The sequence below is a fragment of the Hirundo rustica genome, chromosome 3 (assembly GCF_015227805.2).
Source record: "Hirundo rustica isolate bHirRus1 chromosome 3, bHirRus1.pri.v3, whole genome shotgun sequence".
Classification (NCBI taxonomy): domain Eukaryota; kingdom Metazoa; phylum Chordata; class Aves; order Passeriformes; family Hirundinidae; genus Hirundo; species Hirundo rustica.
In genome coordinates, this window is record NC_053452.1 from 111,552,741 (window position 1) to 111,571,455 (window position 18,715).

The 18,715-nt window shown below is 38.3% G+C and overlaps 1 protein-coding gene across 3 annotated transcripts in view; it reads left to right on the top strand.

The window, feature by feature from the left end:
• Positions 1-18,715, top strand: part of RCAN2 (regulator of calcineurin 2) — an 83,011-nt gene that overhangs the window by 24,101 nt on the left and 40,195 nt on the right. Inside the window, exons 1-2 of one of the 3 annotated variants that reach the window (XM_040057685.2) lie at positions 17,225-17,306; positions 17,449-17,544. The exons of 1 other annotated variant lie outside the window; for it this stretch is intronic. In XM_040057685.2, the coding sequence (XP_039913619.1) occupies positions 17,232-17,306; positions 17,449-17,544 (171 nt within the window). In that variant the 5' untranslated portion in view covers positions 17,225-17,231. Of the gene's footprint in view, positions 1-17,224; positions 17,307-17,448; positions 17,545-18,715 lie in introns of those variants that run through there. One more of the 3 variants, XM_040057683.1, reaches the window with a different exon arrangement.

Below are 18,715 nucleotides of genomic sequence, written 5' to 3' on the forward strand. Positions count from 1 at the left end.
CTTGAAGGGATCTCTGGAGGCCATCTGGTCCAGCCTCTGCCTCCAAGTTTAGGACTGTTGCCAACACTAGTTGAGGTCAACTCTGACTTTTTTCATCAGCTCTTGAAAACCTCCATGTAACTCCACAGCCTCTCTGGGCAGATGACATGTGTATTACCCTTCAAGTGATTTTTTTTTTTTTTTTTTTAACAGAAGTTTTTTCCCCTTCTTTACTATTTTACTATCATTTGCCCTTTTAGCATGTTTGCAATTTGCCTTGTTGCCCAGAGTGCTTAGGAAGATACTGAGCAGTCTGTGCCCTGATACTGACCCTTGTGGTATTCACCTGTTATTTTTTGTCAAATGGATTTTGAACACTTGATAATTTGTGTTCCAGCCTGTCAGTTCAGGAAGTTCTCAACTCATTTTAACAGTCCAATCATGCAGCTCATATTTCCTCAACTCACAAACGAGATCATTGGGTCAAGATTTAGATAAGTTGGTCTTAGTCAAAGCTCTTTAAAGTGCTTAAGAAACAGGTGATATTTACATAATTGCTTAGTATTAGTGTATTATTTCTTGTGTCTGTGGTGTTGGTTTTTTTTGTTGTTGTTGTTGGGGTTTTTTTTGTTCTTTTTTTTTTTTTTTTTTTTTTTTTTTAATGTCTGAGAGTGATTTACATAGTTCAGTTTGCCTTCTGTGAGTTACTGGACCCTGAAACCTGAGCAGCTGAACACCCAAAGAGATGTTGTTTCTTCCTTGGAAGCAGCTGAGTCCTAGGAAAAGCAGGCTTCCAGAGCAGGAAATAGCAGGGGAGGAGAAAGGCGAAGAGGAAGAAACCTGCAGTGCAGCAGAGTTTTGGTAAGACAGAAGCACAAGCTGCAGAGACACTGGAAAGGGACTTCCCAGGGAATCAGAGAACACCTTGAGTTTCCTGCAGGGCAGGAAGCCACTTCATTGCTGGATGGAAAGCCCCCTGCAGGGTAGCCCTTCTATCTCTGAGGATGCAGCAGACAGGGACGAATTTGCTTCCAGCTGTGTTTCATTTCTATTTTCTCACTGTGAGGCTTCTGTATTTTAACATGTTCAGATTCCAGTCTTCAGTCGCAGGTAACTGCATCATGTGCTACGTCAGCAGGAGCAGAGCCAGCAGCTGAAGGAGGTGATTTATTTTATTTACTGGTGAAGCAACATCTGAGATAGCATGTCCTGTTTTAGGCTTCTGTATGCAAAAAAAAAAGATGTAGACAAGCTAGACAGGGGCTCTGAAGGGGAGCATATAATGAGGACAGCCTATGTATGGGACTGGGTTTGTTTAGCCTAAAGGAGAAGAATAACACTCTGGAGGGACCTAATTGTCCTCAGCACCGAGTGAGTGTAGAGAAGAGATAGCCAGACTTTTCTTGCACCTGCATCATGAAAGGAGAGAAGGCAGCAAATAAATCCAGTCAGAATTTCCCACCTCAAAACTTAAAAAGAAAAAAAACAATTTTCACAATGGGTAAGCACTGAATCAAGCTGCTAAAGGAGGTTGAGGAACCCCCATCCTTGGAAGATTTTCTTGGAACGGGGCCCTGAGCAATCTTATTTGACCTTGAAACTCTCTGTGCCTCGAGTTGGAGGTTGCACCAGATGACCTCCAGATGTCTCTTCCAAGGTAGATTATTCTGCTGGCCTATAAGACATATGTTTACCTGGCAGTTTATTCCAGAGTATCCTGGAAAGTAATGTGGGTTTAGGTTCTTTTGTTCTTTGACTTCTGAAGATCATTCAGCAAAGTCAGTCATTTCTTTGTGCTGTATTTCTCTTAGGGTTTTGTAAAGCATTTAATCCTTCCATGTGAAAACTGGTATCTAGTGAAGAAAACCGATTCACTGGTCTGGTGTCAGCCTTTTTCTTTTCTGATTGGCAAATGTAGAGTTTCCTTGTGTATAACCTGTCACAGATGGGAGTGTGGGTGGTTGCAGGTCTCTTAAAATCCTACTTTTATTTGGACATATTACTGGCCCTTCTGTGCATTGCTGTTACTACACTCATACTTAGTGTTCCTTCCTGCATGGCTGGGAAGAGGTGGAAATTAGATCAGCACTCCGATACCAACCTTATCTTTCTTGCATTGACTAAATTCAATGTTTTTCAATACAATGGCCAAATACCCTGTGCTGAAGTTCTTACTTTCTGACAACCTCTGCTAAAGGAAGCTGTCTCTGGACTCAGATCTTGCTGGAGTGGCTCTGCTGTATTTGTGTGTGGATGTGGTATTTCAGACTACTTTTTAACCTCGTTTGTGTTCTCCGGACTGAGCATGCCTGGAATGCTCCTGCCACTTCAGTTTTGTTCCAAGAAATCCAATTTGCACACTCAGCCTGAGCACTGGTGTGGAACAAAGTGTGATAGGTGAGGGTTGTCAGGAGATTTGCTTCAAAGGCACAATCCTGGTCTGAACTAAATGCAAATATAGTTGCACCTATAAAATACTGTTGTGTATGTGAAATGTATGGCAGTTGAGATTTTTCTTACCTGCTTGTGGAGACTTAAAACTTATTCCCGGGGCCATATATAGCATGAATGAGCCTAAGTCATGTAAATTCTCTCAAACATTTTAAAAGAAAAATACATTTTTGATAACAAGTGATTACCACATTACCATACAATGGATTGTATTCTGTTCTTTGCGTGTCTGTGTTGTGAAACTACTGAACAGCCATCTGCAAATGTGTTGTGCTAGGGTGTGCTTAGCTGAATTTCAGATGTGGAGAGAGAGAATAAAGAGCAGAGGGAACAGAAAGGCAAATAATGGGAGAGGGGAAAAATGTAAAATGTAGGGTTTGATTTATTCCTTAAATTATAGTGTGAAATGTTAAATACGTGGAAAGTCATGCCTGATGAACCTGATGATGGTCTGTGGTGAAGTGATGACCTGAATGGATTAGGGCAGAGCAGTAGTTACTCCTGACTTTAGGTTTCTTGGCACTGTCCCCTGTACCATCCCCATGCACAAACTACTGAAGTAGGTACTAGATGAGTAGACAGTGAGGAGGACTGAACAGTGGCTCAGCTGCTGAGATAAAAGGGTTGAGATCAGCACAAAGTCCAGCTGGAGGTCAGACATTGGGGGTGCACCCCTGGGGCTGCTGCTATGGCCAGTGCTGTGTGTGAGCTTCTCCTGTAGAAGAGTGAAGAAGCTGAATCCAGACTCTTCTCAGTGGTGTTCAGTGAAAAAAAAACCATACTGGACACAAACTGAGAAAAAGAAAAATTAATTTAAACATTTAAAAAAGTTTACAATAAAACCTTCTTTTTATGGTAAAGTGATCAAGTGTTAGCACAGTTGGCCTAGACAGACTGTGGACTCAGTCTTTGGAAATATTTGAATCCTGACTGGGCACGACCCTGAGCAACCTGCTCTGGTTTGACCTTGCACAGAACAGGGTGTTGGACTAAATGATCTCCAGACTTGCCCTTCAGCTGCAGCTATTCCCTGATTCTAACTTATCTGCCTTCCCTTGTAAAAAAGTCACAGCTTTGTGCAACACATTCCTATAAAAGTTCTGTATAAAGCAGAATTTTCTTAATACGTTCAGGAGTGTTGATGTGCTGGTATCAGACTACTCCTGGTTCCCGTTTTCCCTCACATTGCAGACCACTTAACTTAAAGTCATCAATTGCACATACTGATTTAACGCTCCTTAGAATCATTTTATCACAGACTTCATTACACAAATTTGGGCACTTTTTTCACGGGCACTTGCTGAGGTTTTTACCCAAATTAAAATCAAACTCTGTGGAAGTAAAATAGCTTCTAGCATGTTCTTCTTTTAGGTTATAACAAGCTCCTGTTAGATCTGTATTTGAGACTGTATTCTCAGTTTACTGATAGACATAACCCAAGTTGTTTGTGCTTCAATGGGTTTTTTGGTAGGAGTCTTCTTTAAGTTGTCTTGGATCAGTCTTTTTTTTTTTTTTTTTCCTCCTGACTTGAGTCATCAGCACAAAAGCTGGAGTTGATTCAGCTTCCCAATTCTTACCTGGCTGCTTAAATCCAATTGGCCTGGTTTAACGTTCACTTACGTGTGCTTTGCTGGCAATGTAAAAACTTGAATGACTTCAACCAAACGTTTGTTCCTTTTCTGATGCATTTTTTGTTCTTTTATGCTGAGTATGTCGCAAATACCTCTGCCCTGGTTCCAGGTGGCAGGCCCAGACAATCAATCTAAGTTTATCTGTGCTCAGCAAACTTCAAGAACTGTTCATTCCCTGGTTCTGTGGCTGCAGGAATGTATCCAGTGCAGCCTCTGAGCTGAACTGGCCATGCAATTGGGTATCACAACTCCCACACTTTCTCCCAGGCTATTTCATTATTCAGCATCGCTCTTAAGGATCTTTCCTGTGAATCATTGTGTCTGTGATTCTGATGTATTGGAAAATGTAAAATGGTGTGAGATAGGAATGTACTCAGGATTCTTTTTTCCCCTCTCCAACGCGCTCACTCTTACGTATTCATGCTGCTGTTTTACATTTCCGTTTCAAATTTATCCCCTTCTTTGCTCTGCATTTATTCCCTCCCACACTTAAAAATCCTTCAAATCACTTCTGTCTTTTTCTTTCCCACAGCAGTGCCAATCATCCTGAACTGTTAACATTTCCACTGACATCTTGGAGCTTGTTCTTCAATGGCATGAGTTATTCACTTCCAATGCCACCTTCATCTTTTCTCTCTCTAAATTGTGCTGAGGTGTTGTGAAGTGACATAATCACTTGTCTTTCTTTACTTGGAAGTATTCTGCTGCTGAAACCTGGGAATGCAGCGGCTTTTTCCAAATGCTAATTATGTTACTTACCTGGGTGGTTGGTCCTGGTCAGCTTTTGGTCCCAATCTTGATCTTTCATGCTGTGAAGACTTTGAGCCGTCGGTGGATTTGTGAGTGCTGACCTGGTGCATGAGGTGTCGTGGCTCACGCGTGGGTTGTCATGAATATGTCAGATAAAATTGTTGCTAATAATACAATTCAATAGAAGATACTCACAGCCTTCCCACGGATTGGTACTTCCGCTGCTGACAGTGAAGGGCGTGTTCTCCTCTTCTGCACTTTGTTCTGCACCAATCCTGCCTTCTCTGCATTAGCGATTTTCTGTTTGAAATTATTTATTATATGTGATCCCCCTTTCATTTATCTGAAATAAACCATGCTAGACAAAAATATATTAAAGATTCTCTTCAAAAAGAATCCAACTTTAACTGCTTTGTTTTAGCATTCAGGTATATGGATTACAATGATTTCTTTCAAAACACCTTCCAAACATCTGTTGAATTTGTGCAGGCCTGTGCTTGCCTGCCACATTTCTGCCTGTATTTAAGAAAGCTGTATTTATGTTTGTCCAGTCATGGGGTTTTATGAGTTGGTGACACAAGCCCAGATTGATGAAATTTAAGGTTGTCCTAACCCCATGCTTTTGATTTGAGGTGAAATTTTCAGGTGTTTTTAATTAGAATCTGTAAACAATGCACTAAACTAAGAAAACACTCAAATAATGAGATCTCAAAAGTAATTTAAGAGACAAGGTTAAATGATTAGAAAACTTTATTCTGCAAAAACAGGATGTAGAGGGAACACAGGAGTCTCTTTTTCTAGTTCAGCCACTTTGAGTGGCTTTTCAGATTGCAGCAGATTCTGTGCTTTGATAAATGGAGGTCTGAGATAGTGGAAAAAAAGAAGCTTGGGTTTGCTTCTCTGTTATCTGCCATTTTGAAGACTGAAATCTCTGTCTGGGATCTGTTTGTTCTTTCCTTTGAATTTAAACTGCATGGACTTCAGGTCACTTTTATTTATGTAAGTTCTGTAGTGTTCTGTTACTTAACAAATTCATGTTGTAAATACCAGTGACTCTGGCTTCCCATTCACCAAAGGAAGTAATACTTCAATTTCAGACAAAGCAAATTCTGTACAACTGAATTCTCCATCATTATTACATATAAAGAATTACGGACAGAAAATTATTGCATATTAAAATATATATTCTATTGGTTGCAGCATGCAGCTGTCCTATGGATTATACAATCACTGTTTGAGAATAATGACTTTTAAACAATAGAAAAAATACCTCTGGGTTCATTTTCTGCCTTTTAAAATTTTGCTTTGAAAAAATATTCCTTTCATCACCTTTTCCTCTAGAAGTACTGCTAAGATAGTTCCTAACCTGTAATTATGCCTACATTTTAGGGGCAGAGGAACTGCTGTTGGTTTTGAGCATTAAGCTTGCATAAATGTTTTACTTCAGAAATTTGTATAGTAGTAAATAATCTAGCAGAAGTAATTATTTTGTGTTTATCTCGATAAACGGAAGAATTTAATTAGCAAATTGAAATACAGCAGTTGTAACTGGGGAATGGCTCAAAGGCATTAAGAGAAAAAGTCAAAGATGGGGGCCATTAAAATTTAAATAATTTTCTTCTAGACTTAAATTGGTCTTTAAAAAATCCTAGCAGTGCCTTGAAGATTCTCCATGGCATGATTTTGTACTTGGTAACTACTCTGTCTTCCAGAAAAGCTTTTGTAATCTATGTACTTTCAAAATGCCCCACCCCTGGAAACAGGCAAGGTCAGATTCAACAGATTGCTCATTGCAGGGAGGTTGGACTAGGTGACATTTAAAGGTCCTTCCTATGATCCTGTGATATTTAGTAGCTTTTGAACATTTATTTTACAGCTTTGTAGCTAACTCTAAGTGTAAGTGGATGCTAATATAGAAAGCTGTCTGTCATCCATCTTTCCTTTGTAGCTTTACAGAAACAAGGCAGCAAGTTGTGACTGTCTCCAGGGATGCCAGAATATGTGTCTTTATCTGTGAGTGTGATTTCAGTCCCTGTGGGTTCGTGCTGCTGCCAGGGTGGGCTCAGTTTAAGCCCCTGTGGCTGCACAGTGCCCCTGGTCCGTGAGCACTGTGCTGCCTTGGCTTATAGCCTTGGCAGACTGATGGGAGTCTGCTGGTGCTTAGCAAGGGGCTTTCTATGTGCAAATTTTATATAATATGTCCATCACTACAGTGAATGTGATGCCTTGAAGGCTTCAGTGGGCTTTTCTTAGCACAGTCTAACATATAGCAGACTGCCCTGAGACAATCTGCACCTTGATACAGAAATTGTTTTATTGGGAAATTGGTTCTTTTTAAAATCTGGTCACCGTATATGGCCTGGTCCGTGTCCCTTCAGAATTTTGACTGCCTTGTTGGTGTATGTAAAATACTTTGTAAATGGCAACCAGACATTGCTATCACATTTTAAGATTTACAAGGATATCGACAGAACAGGAAATAGTGACCCTTTCAGTTGCCCTGTCCAAAAGATGACACTATTCTTTTTTCGAGTTGTGATTCAGTTATCTCCAAGGAATGTTTCTTGGTCTGTGACTATCTTCAGTTGCCTCCATGTGTCACAGAAAAACAAACATGCTTGAGACACTCTGAGATTCTTTCCTAGACTAAATTACTGCATCAGCTGAGAGCAACCCCCCATGAAAAGGGGTTGCTATCACTGGATATCATCCAACTTTAGAACTCTCTTTAGCACTCAAAAGAGTGCTAATTTATAGAGTTGTGACCTTCCTGCACTAGGAGCATTAATTTCTTCTTGTTCAAGTCAATGAAACCAGGGCTATGAAATCCATGAAATGAAACAAAGCAGTTCAAGTGATCCTTTGAGAGAGCAGGTGGTGCAGCCAAGGTGCCTCTTGCTATGTGTTGTAATATCTGAGACTAAATTTATCTCTGTGGCCTGTGGAAATTGTAGTGTAGTTGGTGGGAACTCAAGTGAGCCAAAGGATTTTGCTTGTCCATCTCAAGTTGAAAGATGAATATGAAGTTCTGACGGTAAAATCTCAGTTTATGACTAAAATGCATAGATATTACTTTAAAAATTCATAAATTGCAAATTCACAAAATTGCAAATTAATACTTAAATATTTTTTGTCTTTTCAACAATGAGGAAACAATGAGCTTTTCTGGTTTTCTGAAATGATCAGTAAGCTCTGCTTGCTGCAAGGAAAAAGAAAGTGCTGAAACAAATTCATATTTTATGGTTAACAGTAGTATGGAACACCTCACATCAAATGGCACAAGGTGGAGAGGACTGGAGTTTTTTAATCAAAAACTTTTTCCCCCTTAACAGATACTGTGCATTGTATAAAAAATGAAGCTATTGGATTTACTCTTAATGGTTGAAATTTTTGAGTGCTTCAGTACCAGCACTCTCCATTCATAGCTTATTTGCATTGTTCTAATTTAAGTGACTAAAGAGAAAATTAAGTGGTCTATAGCTGTGTGATAAGCTTTTAATTGGAGTTGTATCCATAACTTCTGTGAACTCATTCATGTAACCAGAATAGAATATTACCGTGAAATCGTGTTAACAGATTGCAAAAATAATTAGCAAATTAAAAGTTAAATCACCAATAAATAGTCTCCTATAATTTGATGAGCTTACTTGTGAAAAAATGCAAACATAACTAAATATGCATTGCTTGGTGATGAGGTGAAGGCAGCTGTGATAAGGTTGTGAGCAAAACTCAGTGGAATTAACTGGGACACAAATGGTCTTGATTAGGAATGCAGAACTGAGTAGCAGGTAAAGTCATTGTGTACTAACAGATAATTTAGCTACTGTTTTTGTTAAAGACTCCCCTCATTTGGATGTTTAAATCTATCTTGGACAAAGTGATAGATGGACTGGGCTACAGAAAACAACTCACATCAGATTATTGGGTCTGCATCTTTGTATCTGCACATGCACAAGTCAATTGCTGTGGGACTGAAGTTATGACTTCTGTGAAGTTTTACTTTACAATTTCTGACATCCAGTGATTATATGTTTTTTTTTGACCTTTGCTATTGGAATGTTTTAATACAGTTTTTGAAAAAGTAAAAAAAAACCAACAAAAACAACAAGTCCATTAGTCTTTAGAAAAAATACCTTTGTTTGTTAAAGCGTGGCTGGGATTGGAGGCAACTAAAAGATCTTAAACATGGCCAACAATACCAGCACAGATGTGGACTGTTGCACACTACTGTGTCTCAAAACTAAGCTCAGAGTATTCCTGGCAGATTTAGTTACCTGGAGTAACTGCAGCTGTGGTTTAGGAATCAGTTCTAGGTTGCAAATGTGTGTATTAATGCAAAATCTACAAAATATAACCAGCATATTCCCAAAGCTAAACCAGTTCGTAAGCTGGGTTTGCATAGATGTGAAGCAACCAGATTGTAAGAAGCTATTAAAGAATTAAAAAGTAGAAAATGACAAAGTCTTGTTTCTAAGAAAACAAGAAACTTCACAGAACACCATGGATATAGTTATTTCTGCTTTTTTCAGTTTTGACACAGGCTTCTGATTAAAACTGAATTACTTGAAGTAAAATGGAAAAAAAAAAAATAAAACAAAGCAACCAAACAACCAACCTACAAATACACCGTATTCTAAAGTAACAGCTAAACTTGCTGTAGGTTAGTTGGACTCAATATTTGGGTTCACCCCCTTCTGCCTTTGGCTTTCCTAAACCTTTTTTTCTTTTTCTACCTTCCTATCAGAAGTAGAATGAGCTGGAGTTTTTGTGTGGAAATGTTCTGCTACTGAAAGATGCTTTGGTTTGGGGAATATCATGCATTTGGGTCCGTTGTTTGAAGCTCCATGCTTCAAAAAGAAGCTGACTGTTTTAAATATAGATCAGTTGCTTTGAGATAAGATCAATTTTCTGTCACTCACTTGTACTTTAATGTATTTGCTATTTAATTACTGTCAATTTAATATTGACAATCCGATGTCAAGCTCTTTTACTAAAGAGTGGACCAACATATAGAATAACTAAGTGGTTTGGAACTGTTTTAAATACCTTGTGAAGCCACACTGATACCTCATCTATGAAATGCCTGTCTAGGAACTAGTTCTGCTTCAATTTTTAAATTATTTTATTCTGTTGACATCTCTTTAGAGCTGTGTCACACTTCATAAGAAATATGGAGATACTGAATAAACTGAGAGTTCAAAACATAGGAATGGAACTGGTTCTGGTCCTTTCCTGAGCTGGGTCTATGGAAGACTCTTTCTTGAGTTCTAGTTAGGAAAATAAGTGTGAGTTTTAGGGAGAGGAAAAAAGTGGGAAATGAAATCTGATCTGTCTTCAGATAAGATATAGGCTCTTAAATGGCCCATTGTCTCTTTCTTCTGTTCATGAAATCAGTCTTGCAAGGACAAACTAGGATAAATCCATTTTATAAATACCTTACAAGTGCACTAATATCTTAACAATTGCTCAGATTTCTTCCTTTTTTCTTTTCGTCCTTTATTTTTTCCTCTTGGTCATCATGTTCATGTTCTAGGGGAAAAAAGACTTCCTTAACAGTATTCTTATTTCACTTTAGAGCAATTGGAATTTTTAAGCCTGACTTTTATGTCTCATTGTATCTAATCTCCATCTGTCTTTTGAACATAAATAGAAAATAATAGCAGAGGATTTATCAAAACAGGCAACAGTGTCATATGTAATGAAGACAAGAAGTAGTATTTGTATATGGCAAATTTTAACTATCAATGCTTTTTTTTTTTGTCTGCATTTTAACCTAGGGATTAACAGAAAAGACTATTTGTTTTAAAGTGTTGCAGCAAAATAAATCCCACCCTATAATATCGGTATAAAATAGCAATTACGTAAGAAATCTATTATTCATTGCTTCGTTATTTGCTGTCTGACTGCATGCTGTTTGACAGTGGACTTTTTCCCCCCCCCCCCTTCGAACTGGGCTGCTTTTGCTGGCTTGGCAGTAAAGGCTGTTTTCTCTCAGCACAGCCATTTAATCTCTCACCTGCGTGTCCTGTGCAGAGCTGCAGTTGAGAGATAAGGTTGGTCTCTCTCACAGCAGTGAGCATTGGTATTCCAGGCTCTTCTTTCAAGGGCATTTTGCTGTGGTGAAGCATCTGAAATGACAAGGAAAACATACAGGCATGTTAAATACCCTTGCTAGTCTGAGATGAGTAAGGGTAAATTGGAAATGATTTAAAAATACATTTTGAAGCTGTTAAGAGAGCTCGTGGATAACTGCAAATCACAGTTTTAGGCAGGAGCATTACAGACCTATTCCAACTGGCATCATCCATTAAATAACATATAGTAATGGAGAGTCCTTGTCCTGCCCAGCTTACACTTAAAATCTAAATAGAACACAAAGCTCTGAGCCATTCTGAATGTGTCTTCCTGAATGCTCTTCATCCAAGGTCACAAAGGTAGTTCTTGTGAAGAATTGAATCCATTTCTTCAGTATCTTATTCCTGTGAAAGTCCCTGAGCACCTCCATCTTCCCCCTGGGAGCTGAGGGAGGTGCTTGGGATTTCAGTTTCCTGCAGCTGTCAGAGAATCCTTGTAGGAACTGATTTTAATTTTGTTTTCAAATACTGCAAGAATGAATATATGTAAGGACTTCACCTATTTTGTAGTCTTTGGTCATTATCACTTTTATAAAATCAGAGACAGCATAAAAATCTGTTTTACATGTGCTCTTTAATATTGGATGCAATGAAAGAGCAGGTATCACCATTTCTATCTTGCTGTTGGAGAAATCGAGACACAGTGATAACTTTATGTGTAGGATTCAGTTCAAGATTAGCACTTAAATTGCAGCATCGGTTTATACATATGTGTGTGTGTGCTAGATCCTTATGTTTCTGTTCTAGTTGCTGGAAATCTCATTAGCAGTCAGAGGCTGGAGAGAAATTCAGCCCATCCTAAACTACACAGCAAGTGATTGATCAGCAAAATTCCACTCTAATAGTCCGTGGAGTGCATTGAACAGTGAGTGTGTTGGACAGTTGCCCAGATAGTAAGTGCTAATTTAAATATCTTAAAGAATCTCTTGCGGCCTCTGGCTTATGGTTTAGAGGAGAGGAATCTTCCAGAGGTCCTTGATCATGTCTGTCAAGCCTGTATGTGTGTTGGATACCCTTAGGCATCTCCCTTTGCATTAGCTATCCATGCTGGAGCCATGAAGTTAGTTCCCAAATCTGTTGCTTATACTGGCAATGTATATACCAGCATGTGGGGATTTATGTTTAGTTCTTTTAATTTGGAGCCTATGCAATTTATCAATGATCCTGTGTAGCTAGGCTGCAAATAAATTCAGTTTACTCTGATCTTCTGTTGCCAGGGAATCATGTGTGTTATGGATTCTGTAGGTGGTCATGAGTTCCCCAGATGAGTCAAGGATGTCCTGACTATTGAACTGCAGCAGTTTATTTTACGACAGAGGGCTTTGCAGTTTGGGACCATAACAGTTGTTTTCCTGTGTGGATCTGGCACAGGAAAGGATTTGTAACCATTCTGAGTTGACAGAAGACACACGCATGGATTTCCACCCCCTCACACCTCCCTGAATTTACTTGGAAGCGAAGGACTATGAATGGTACAGCCACGTTAAAATAATTGAGCAGCTCTGACTCACAGTTGCAGCTTGTGTGTAGCTAAATGAGACAGCAGAGTGATGCTGCCTGACTGACACAGTTGTTTATGCAGTCAGTGAAGTATTCTCCCATCATGTGCAGGTCTTTGAGTTGTTTATTGTTGGTATTATCTTTATTAAAGAGGGAGAAATCCTTCATAATGCTGATGATTTGTTTTATTTTCTTGGAAACCCTCAGATTCCAATACCTAGAAGCGTGACTAACAGAAAGTTATTGCCTACAGAAAAGCAATATATCACTTAAAATACGGAAAAGCTACCTTCTAAAAGCAAAGCCAACCAAGGCATTTTCTAAGATCAAAAGTTTCTGCATATATGAGGAACTTAATGATTTAGGATTATTCTAAGTTTAATTAAACTTTTCTTGTCTGGTCAAGATTCTGTGTCTTTAAAATTCTTTATAGGAATGATTATTTATTATGAGAAGAGGTGAACTGAAGTCCTATTTTTTGCTACAATTGATGCCAGTTTGGGATTTGTAGAAACTTTAGCTTGGGGCTCAGATTCATTATGGGAACATCAGTGGGTTTATAGTTGTTGGATAGTTCTGTGTTCCTTATTTACTGCTAGTGATAGTTAAATGTTCTATTTAAAATACATATTTCTAATCAGTTTGATGGCAATTTTATTTGCTGGTGTATTCCTCTGGCTGGATTTGTCTGGTGCTTCCATTCTTTTGGGGTAATTGACCTCAGCACAAGCCAGTGCTCACTGTCATGAGGGAAAAAAAAAATATTTTCTTTCTGTGGGTGAGCTGAACTCTGCCCAGTCTTCACTGTTCTATTTTCTTTATGTCCTTGTGAAAGACTTCTTTGAAGGAGCTAACTTAGCTCCTGAAGAATGTTTGTAGTTGGCCTTTCTTATCTTCTGCTGCAGACAAAGAAATTGGAAATTGTCTTTTTCTGGATTTTTTTCCCCAGGGCTGGAATTTTGCATTTCTAAATTTTTATGTGGTTTTGAAATTATTTCTCATTTATAATTCCATTTAAAAATGAGATTTTATTTGTAAAAGTATGTTCCTACTGACAGGTAGGAGCATGGTTTAAATGCTGTTTACTTGTGTGGTAGGCTGAATGAGATCAATAGAGATGCACATCATTAAAAGCACTTCAATCAGCCATAATGTGAATCCATACCCAGTGTTCCATGCAGCCCCAAAGGATCATTGATGGAGGCCTCCTTTTTATTTTTCTGGATTTGGGCATTGACTTCGTAAGGTTTGCACCTGCAAGCAGAGCTTCTACAGAAATAACCCCTCAGTACCAGTGATAACAAGCATAAGCTTCATCCAGAGAGCAAAAAAGTCAGGATCTGAGTTTAGGTGCTGGTATGGGTTGCCATGTGGCTGATGTTACTGTGAGGTCCAGAGCCAGTGATGTTTCCCTAAGGCTAAATCAGTAGTAGTTTGCTTCAAAAAGGAGGGTCAAGATTTTGCAGCAGTTGTTGACTTGAAAGTTGAGCTTGAAAATCTTAAATCTGTGGTGCTGCTCGTATTAAGCTGAGACACAGCTGGGATTACAGAAGGAAAACGACTCCACACACAGGAGTAAAGGCTGTGTTGTCCCAGAAACTGTAAAAATCCAGAATGCAAGATTCCTGGCTGGAATGACATGGCTTTTATTTTCCTTCTGTTTGAGGAAATAAAATATAAAAGCTGATGAAAGTATAAGACCCGATCATCAAGTGTTAATCATCAGAGTCTAGTGATGCTATGCGGTTACCGTGGTGCTTGTGAAGGAACAATAACCTGGAATGTTGCTCTGAGCTCTAGAACCTGTCTGATGCCTGTGCATGTAACTGTGAAAACCCAGCATGTAAGTGCTCAGCGTGATTTTACAAATGAGCTTCAACTGCTTCTGAATTCAGCCCCCTGAGATGTTCACACGTAGCAAGTGTTCCCCCTTGAATTCTGTGCACAGCTGTTACTATGGACAAACATTGAAACAAATTGAGAAGCTTCTGAATAACTGTTCAAAACTCTCTAATTTCTGTTCTCAGAATTTATGGTCATAGTCTTAAACCCCATATGAAATTGGGGAGGGATGGCAGTAGAGTTACATACTGGTACCGGTTTGTGATGTGGAGAACCTGCTGAATGAGTATCAGTATGACGCTGAAGTGCAGGTCTATCTATATCAATTTCTGTTTATTGAATGTAATACTTTAAAATATGTATGAAACATAGCTTCATTTTTTCTTGGGAGTTTGGTGAACTGAATTTAGCAAGACCATCTAGAAACAGAGTTAAGAAATTTTTTGAAAGAAATTGAAATGCTTTTTCTTTAAATTTGGATGAAAAGCAAGTCTCCTGAACTGAAGAAATAAGTCAATATTAACCAATTTTAAAGCATTCAGTAATAATTTTTTCATTACCACTAGGTGAGACTGTAAGGAATTGTGGAGTGCTTTGAAAAAACCCATTCACACAGGAATATGTCTTGACTTCAAACGAGAAGTGAGCAGTAACAAATAGAATATGACATATATTGAAAGATATTAGTTGGAGTACTCAAAAGCTTTGTAGAGTTCTTCTGTTAGGTAATCTTTGTTTTCAGTAGACAAAACCAACTAGGTTATCTTTGTAAAGGGCTCACTAAAATACCCTAGTGAGCAAGAGTGGTTTTTTAAGTGGAAAAATTAGGCTATACTTTGGACTAGGCAAGAAGAAGCAAGAAATGAAAGTAATTGTGATCTCAGTAAGGTTTCCTTATTCAGATGGAGTGGAAAAATTGCAGTGATTCTCTTTTGAAAGGAGATGAACAGTAGAAGTGCAGGAATAATCATGAAGTGGAACAGGTCAGTTTACACATCAGGTTCCAGTTTTCATAAGAAGATAAAGGCTATTGAAATTGATAGGTGACAGTTTTTATAGAAGAAGAAAGGAAAAAAAAAAAACTTCCAGAACTATCCAGTGTAGCTCTATAATGTAAGATCTTTTTTCCATCACTCTTGTGAAACCACACTCAGGCCAGGAATTGCCCTTACTCTGGATGCCCTAATGGACCTTAGAGACCATCATCATCTCATTCTTGATCTTTTCCAAGTGCTTGTTTTGTTTTCATCCTGTCGCTCCATCACTGTTAAAACTTTCATAAGACTCAGACATACAACTCATCTTTGCTTTCAGTGTTTTCTTCCAGCTCTTTGATAGCACTTACTGTCTTCTCACTTTTCTGATGCCATGATTTTTCCATCGCTGTCTGCCAACAACTTCAGTCAGGCCTTTATGACTTTTTTTCTCTGTTACCACATACATATTATATTCAAATATATGAATAAAAGGTCTTATAAACACTCACAATAATGTTAACTTCAAATTCTTTCTAAAAAGCGGTTTCCTGTGGTTTATGAAAAATCTTGACAGTGATTAAGTGACCAGTGCACAAAGCAATTGATAATTGTGACAAACAATATTGATTTATTTTCTGCCTTCTGCTGCCCTATCCATTTCTGTTTGTCTGTATAGTCTGGATTTGTAAAATATTTAGTGCTGGTATATGTTTTTGTCCTGGCTGTGGATCTTAGTCTGTGATTGCTGCTGGGGCAGTTGCTATAAATTCAAGTTGAAAAGTGGGAAAAGTATTTAACAGAACTTGGAAAAGAATGCTGTAATAAGAGATACTGGCTTATCTGTCTCAGCATCTAATGTCACTGTCCTCTCACAGTAAAGAATTTCCTCCTGACACCTAATGTTAGTATAATTAGGCGTTTATTTGTGAGTGGAGGTAAGCAGAGCAGTCTCTTACACTGAACCATGAGCTGTTCCTAGGTTCATACCAGTAGTTAAATATTTAATTCTCCTTATTAATCTGGTGTATCCATAAATATCAATTCTAGGCCTACAAGAATTAATAGTAATTTATGGATTACAAGAATGAAGAAGTAGTGGAAAAATAATGGTGCCAGTCTGGGATAAAGATCACTTTAGAAGTCCCAGCCATGTAGATATTTTATTTCTATAATTAATAAAATGATAAAACTTGCAAAGATTAAACAGATCACTGAGTCAGCAGGTATAAAGCATCTTCACTTCTTGTTTCTTTTGCTGAACACGGTTGTATTTGTGAAGGGTTAACCCTTAGGATGGATGGTGTAAAGGTTGCTTAGTGTGAAGTCCTAATTTCAAGGAAATGTTCATGTTCTGTTCTTTGAAGGGGTATTGACTTCCAAATCACACACAGACATGCCTCTGATCTTCCTGGGGATGAGTCACGGTGCACCGTGGATGCGAAGCACTGGCACCACATTTGCAGCGTGTTGATCACTGCTGATGACAGGACGAGATGTTCTCTAATCCTGTGTGTGGGGTTATGGAGTGTGCTTTATTAAAAAAGAGGACTTAGAGCTATTAAAAATCAAAGTACCGAGATTCTGTTGATTTGAGGGGGTTTTTATTAGTGTGCTGCTGTAGATTTTTAAGTATAATAAAGTAACAAATGTTACCTTGAGCTTAGTGGTTTTAAAGGGCGGGTTAATTTACACTCAGAGTGGAGCTTTCAGTGTCAGGCGATCTCTTTTCATTTTTTTTTTTTTTTCTTTTCTGCCACCATAAGCACTCAGCTGAAACAACAGCTATGACTCAGTTGACAGTGAACGCTGCTTGAATTGATTTAGTCCGAGTTCAGATTTAGCACATAATCATGTTGAATTTGATCCACTGTGCTGCCTAGAGATAAAAGGGTTGAAAAAATAGATTTAGCTTATGTCAGTCTTTGTGGTGATGTCATTGCCGTGAGAGATGGAATAGCGCTGTTACTATGCTGTGCCTGCTCAGTTGGTGGGTGTACAGGGGACAGGCAACTTTAAGTGCACAGAGCTCGTGTTGGAGGCTTGTAGGTATTGCCAGCACTGAAACTGAATCTTGGACTGTTCAATTGCAGTACTGAAGATCTTTTTTTTTTTTAGATTATTGTTATTCTTTTGTTGTTTGCTTCCATCGTTTGTGACTCTGAGCTTGCCTAACTCTGTGTACAGAGGCGGGGGATGCCAGCCCGTAGCATGGACTGTGATGTTTCCACTCTGGTTGCCTGTGGGGTTGATGTGGAGGTTTTTGCCAGCCAGGACGTTAAGGTATGCGCCTGCAATCCTTTTGTTGCTTCTTAGAAAAGCCTTTGGGAGCAATAGGCATTTGTATGTAGCGATTGACAATAAAGGGGAAAATGAGATTCTGCTGCAGTGGTAAAAGACATGCAGTTAAAAAAATCTGTTAATCTGGGGAAGGAAATATGTGAAAGGAAATGTGCCTGCTTTATACTGTGTTTTGATAAGCTGAAAGAATAGCCTGGTGTTTACTCTTTAATATTATAAGAAATGGGTTATATAACTGACATCTGTGCATATGCATGTTTCATATTCATAAAAAATCTTTCATTGTTAATTTTGTCAAGTTATTTTTAGTCCAGTGTCACTTTTTAGATCAGCCTTACCCTAAATGTTATTTATTGATGTTGATAACCTTCAGATATCTTTACTCATTTGAACAGTGGCTGTTTCTTTCCTTCACATTCAAATCAGATATGCAAGCATAATTTTTTTGTGAAGGGTTAAAACTTTGTAGTAAGTATCTTTGTGCATCTGCAGTGTAGCAGAACACAAAAAGTTATGCATCTTGCATATCATATGCATACCTGAAAAACAATGCTTAAATCTAAGGCTTGACATGCAGGGCTCATAGTCTCTTAATTAGACAATTGCTGTAGAAAAGTCATTGTGTGTAATTGCTTACTGTTGAAATCAATTATCTTTTTAAATTTATTCTCATATTACTGCAAGAAAATCACTGCAAATTAAGTTTGAAAGAGGAATTCTAAGTATGCTTTTCACAGATCATCTGAAAGAGCTCATAGATGTAATACAGTGATATTCAGCAGTTTATAAAGGACAAAGGTACAGACAAAATTAGTTTCTAATCTGATAGTTCTTAGTATTGAAAGACTGGAACAGGGTAAAAAGGATTTACAAATTGGAGGTCAAATTTTGAGCCTCTGTTGTGTTTGGTTCTGAGTCAAGCATTGAAGCAACTAGAAATAAAACTACTTTGATTTGCAAGAGGCTCTGATGATTTTTATTTCCCTGTTAGTTTGTTACTGTTTGAGATAATTTATCCTTTATACAGATGCTTTTGTGTTGGCACCAAGAGATTATTCTTAATTTAAGAAGCTTTTCCCTAACAGTTTAATACTGGATTTAGAGATGAAAAAGTGAGTAATTCAGAGGAATGATTCAGGTGAGGAGTCTTGCG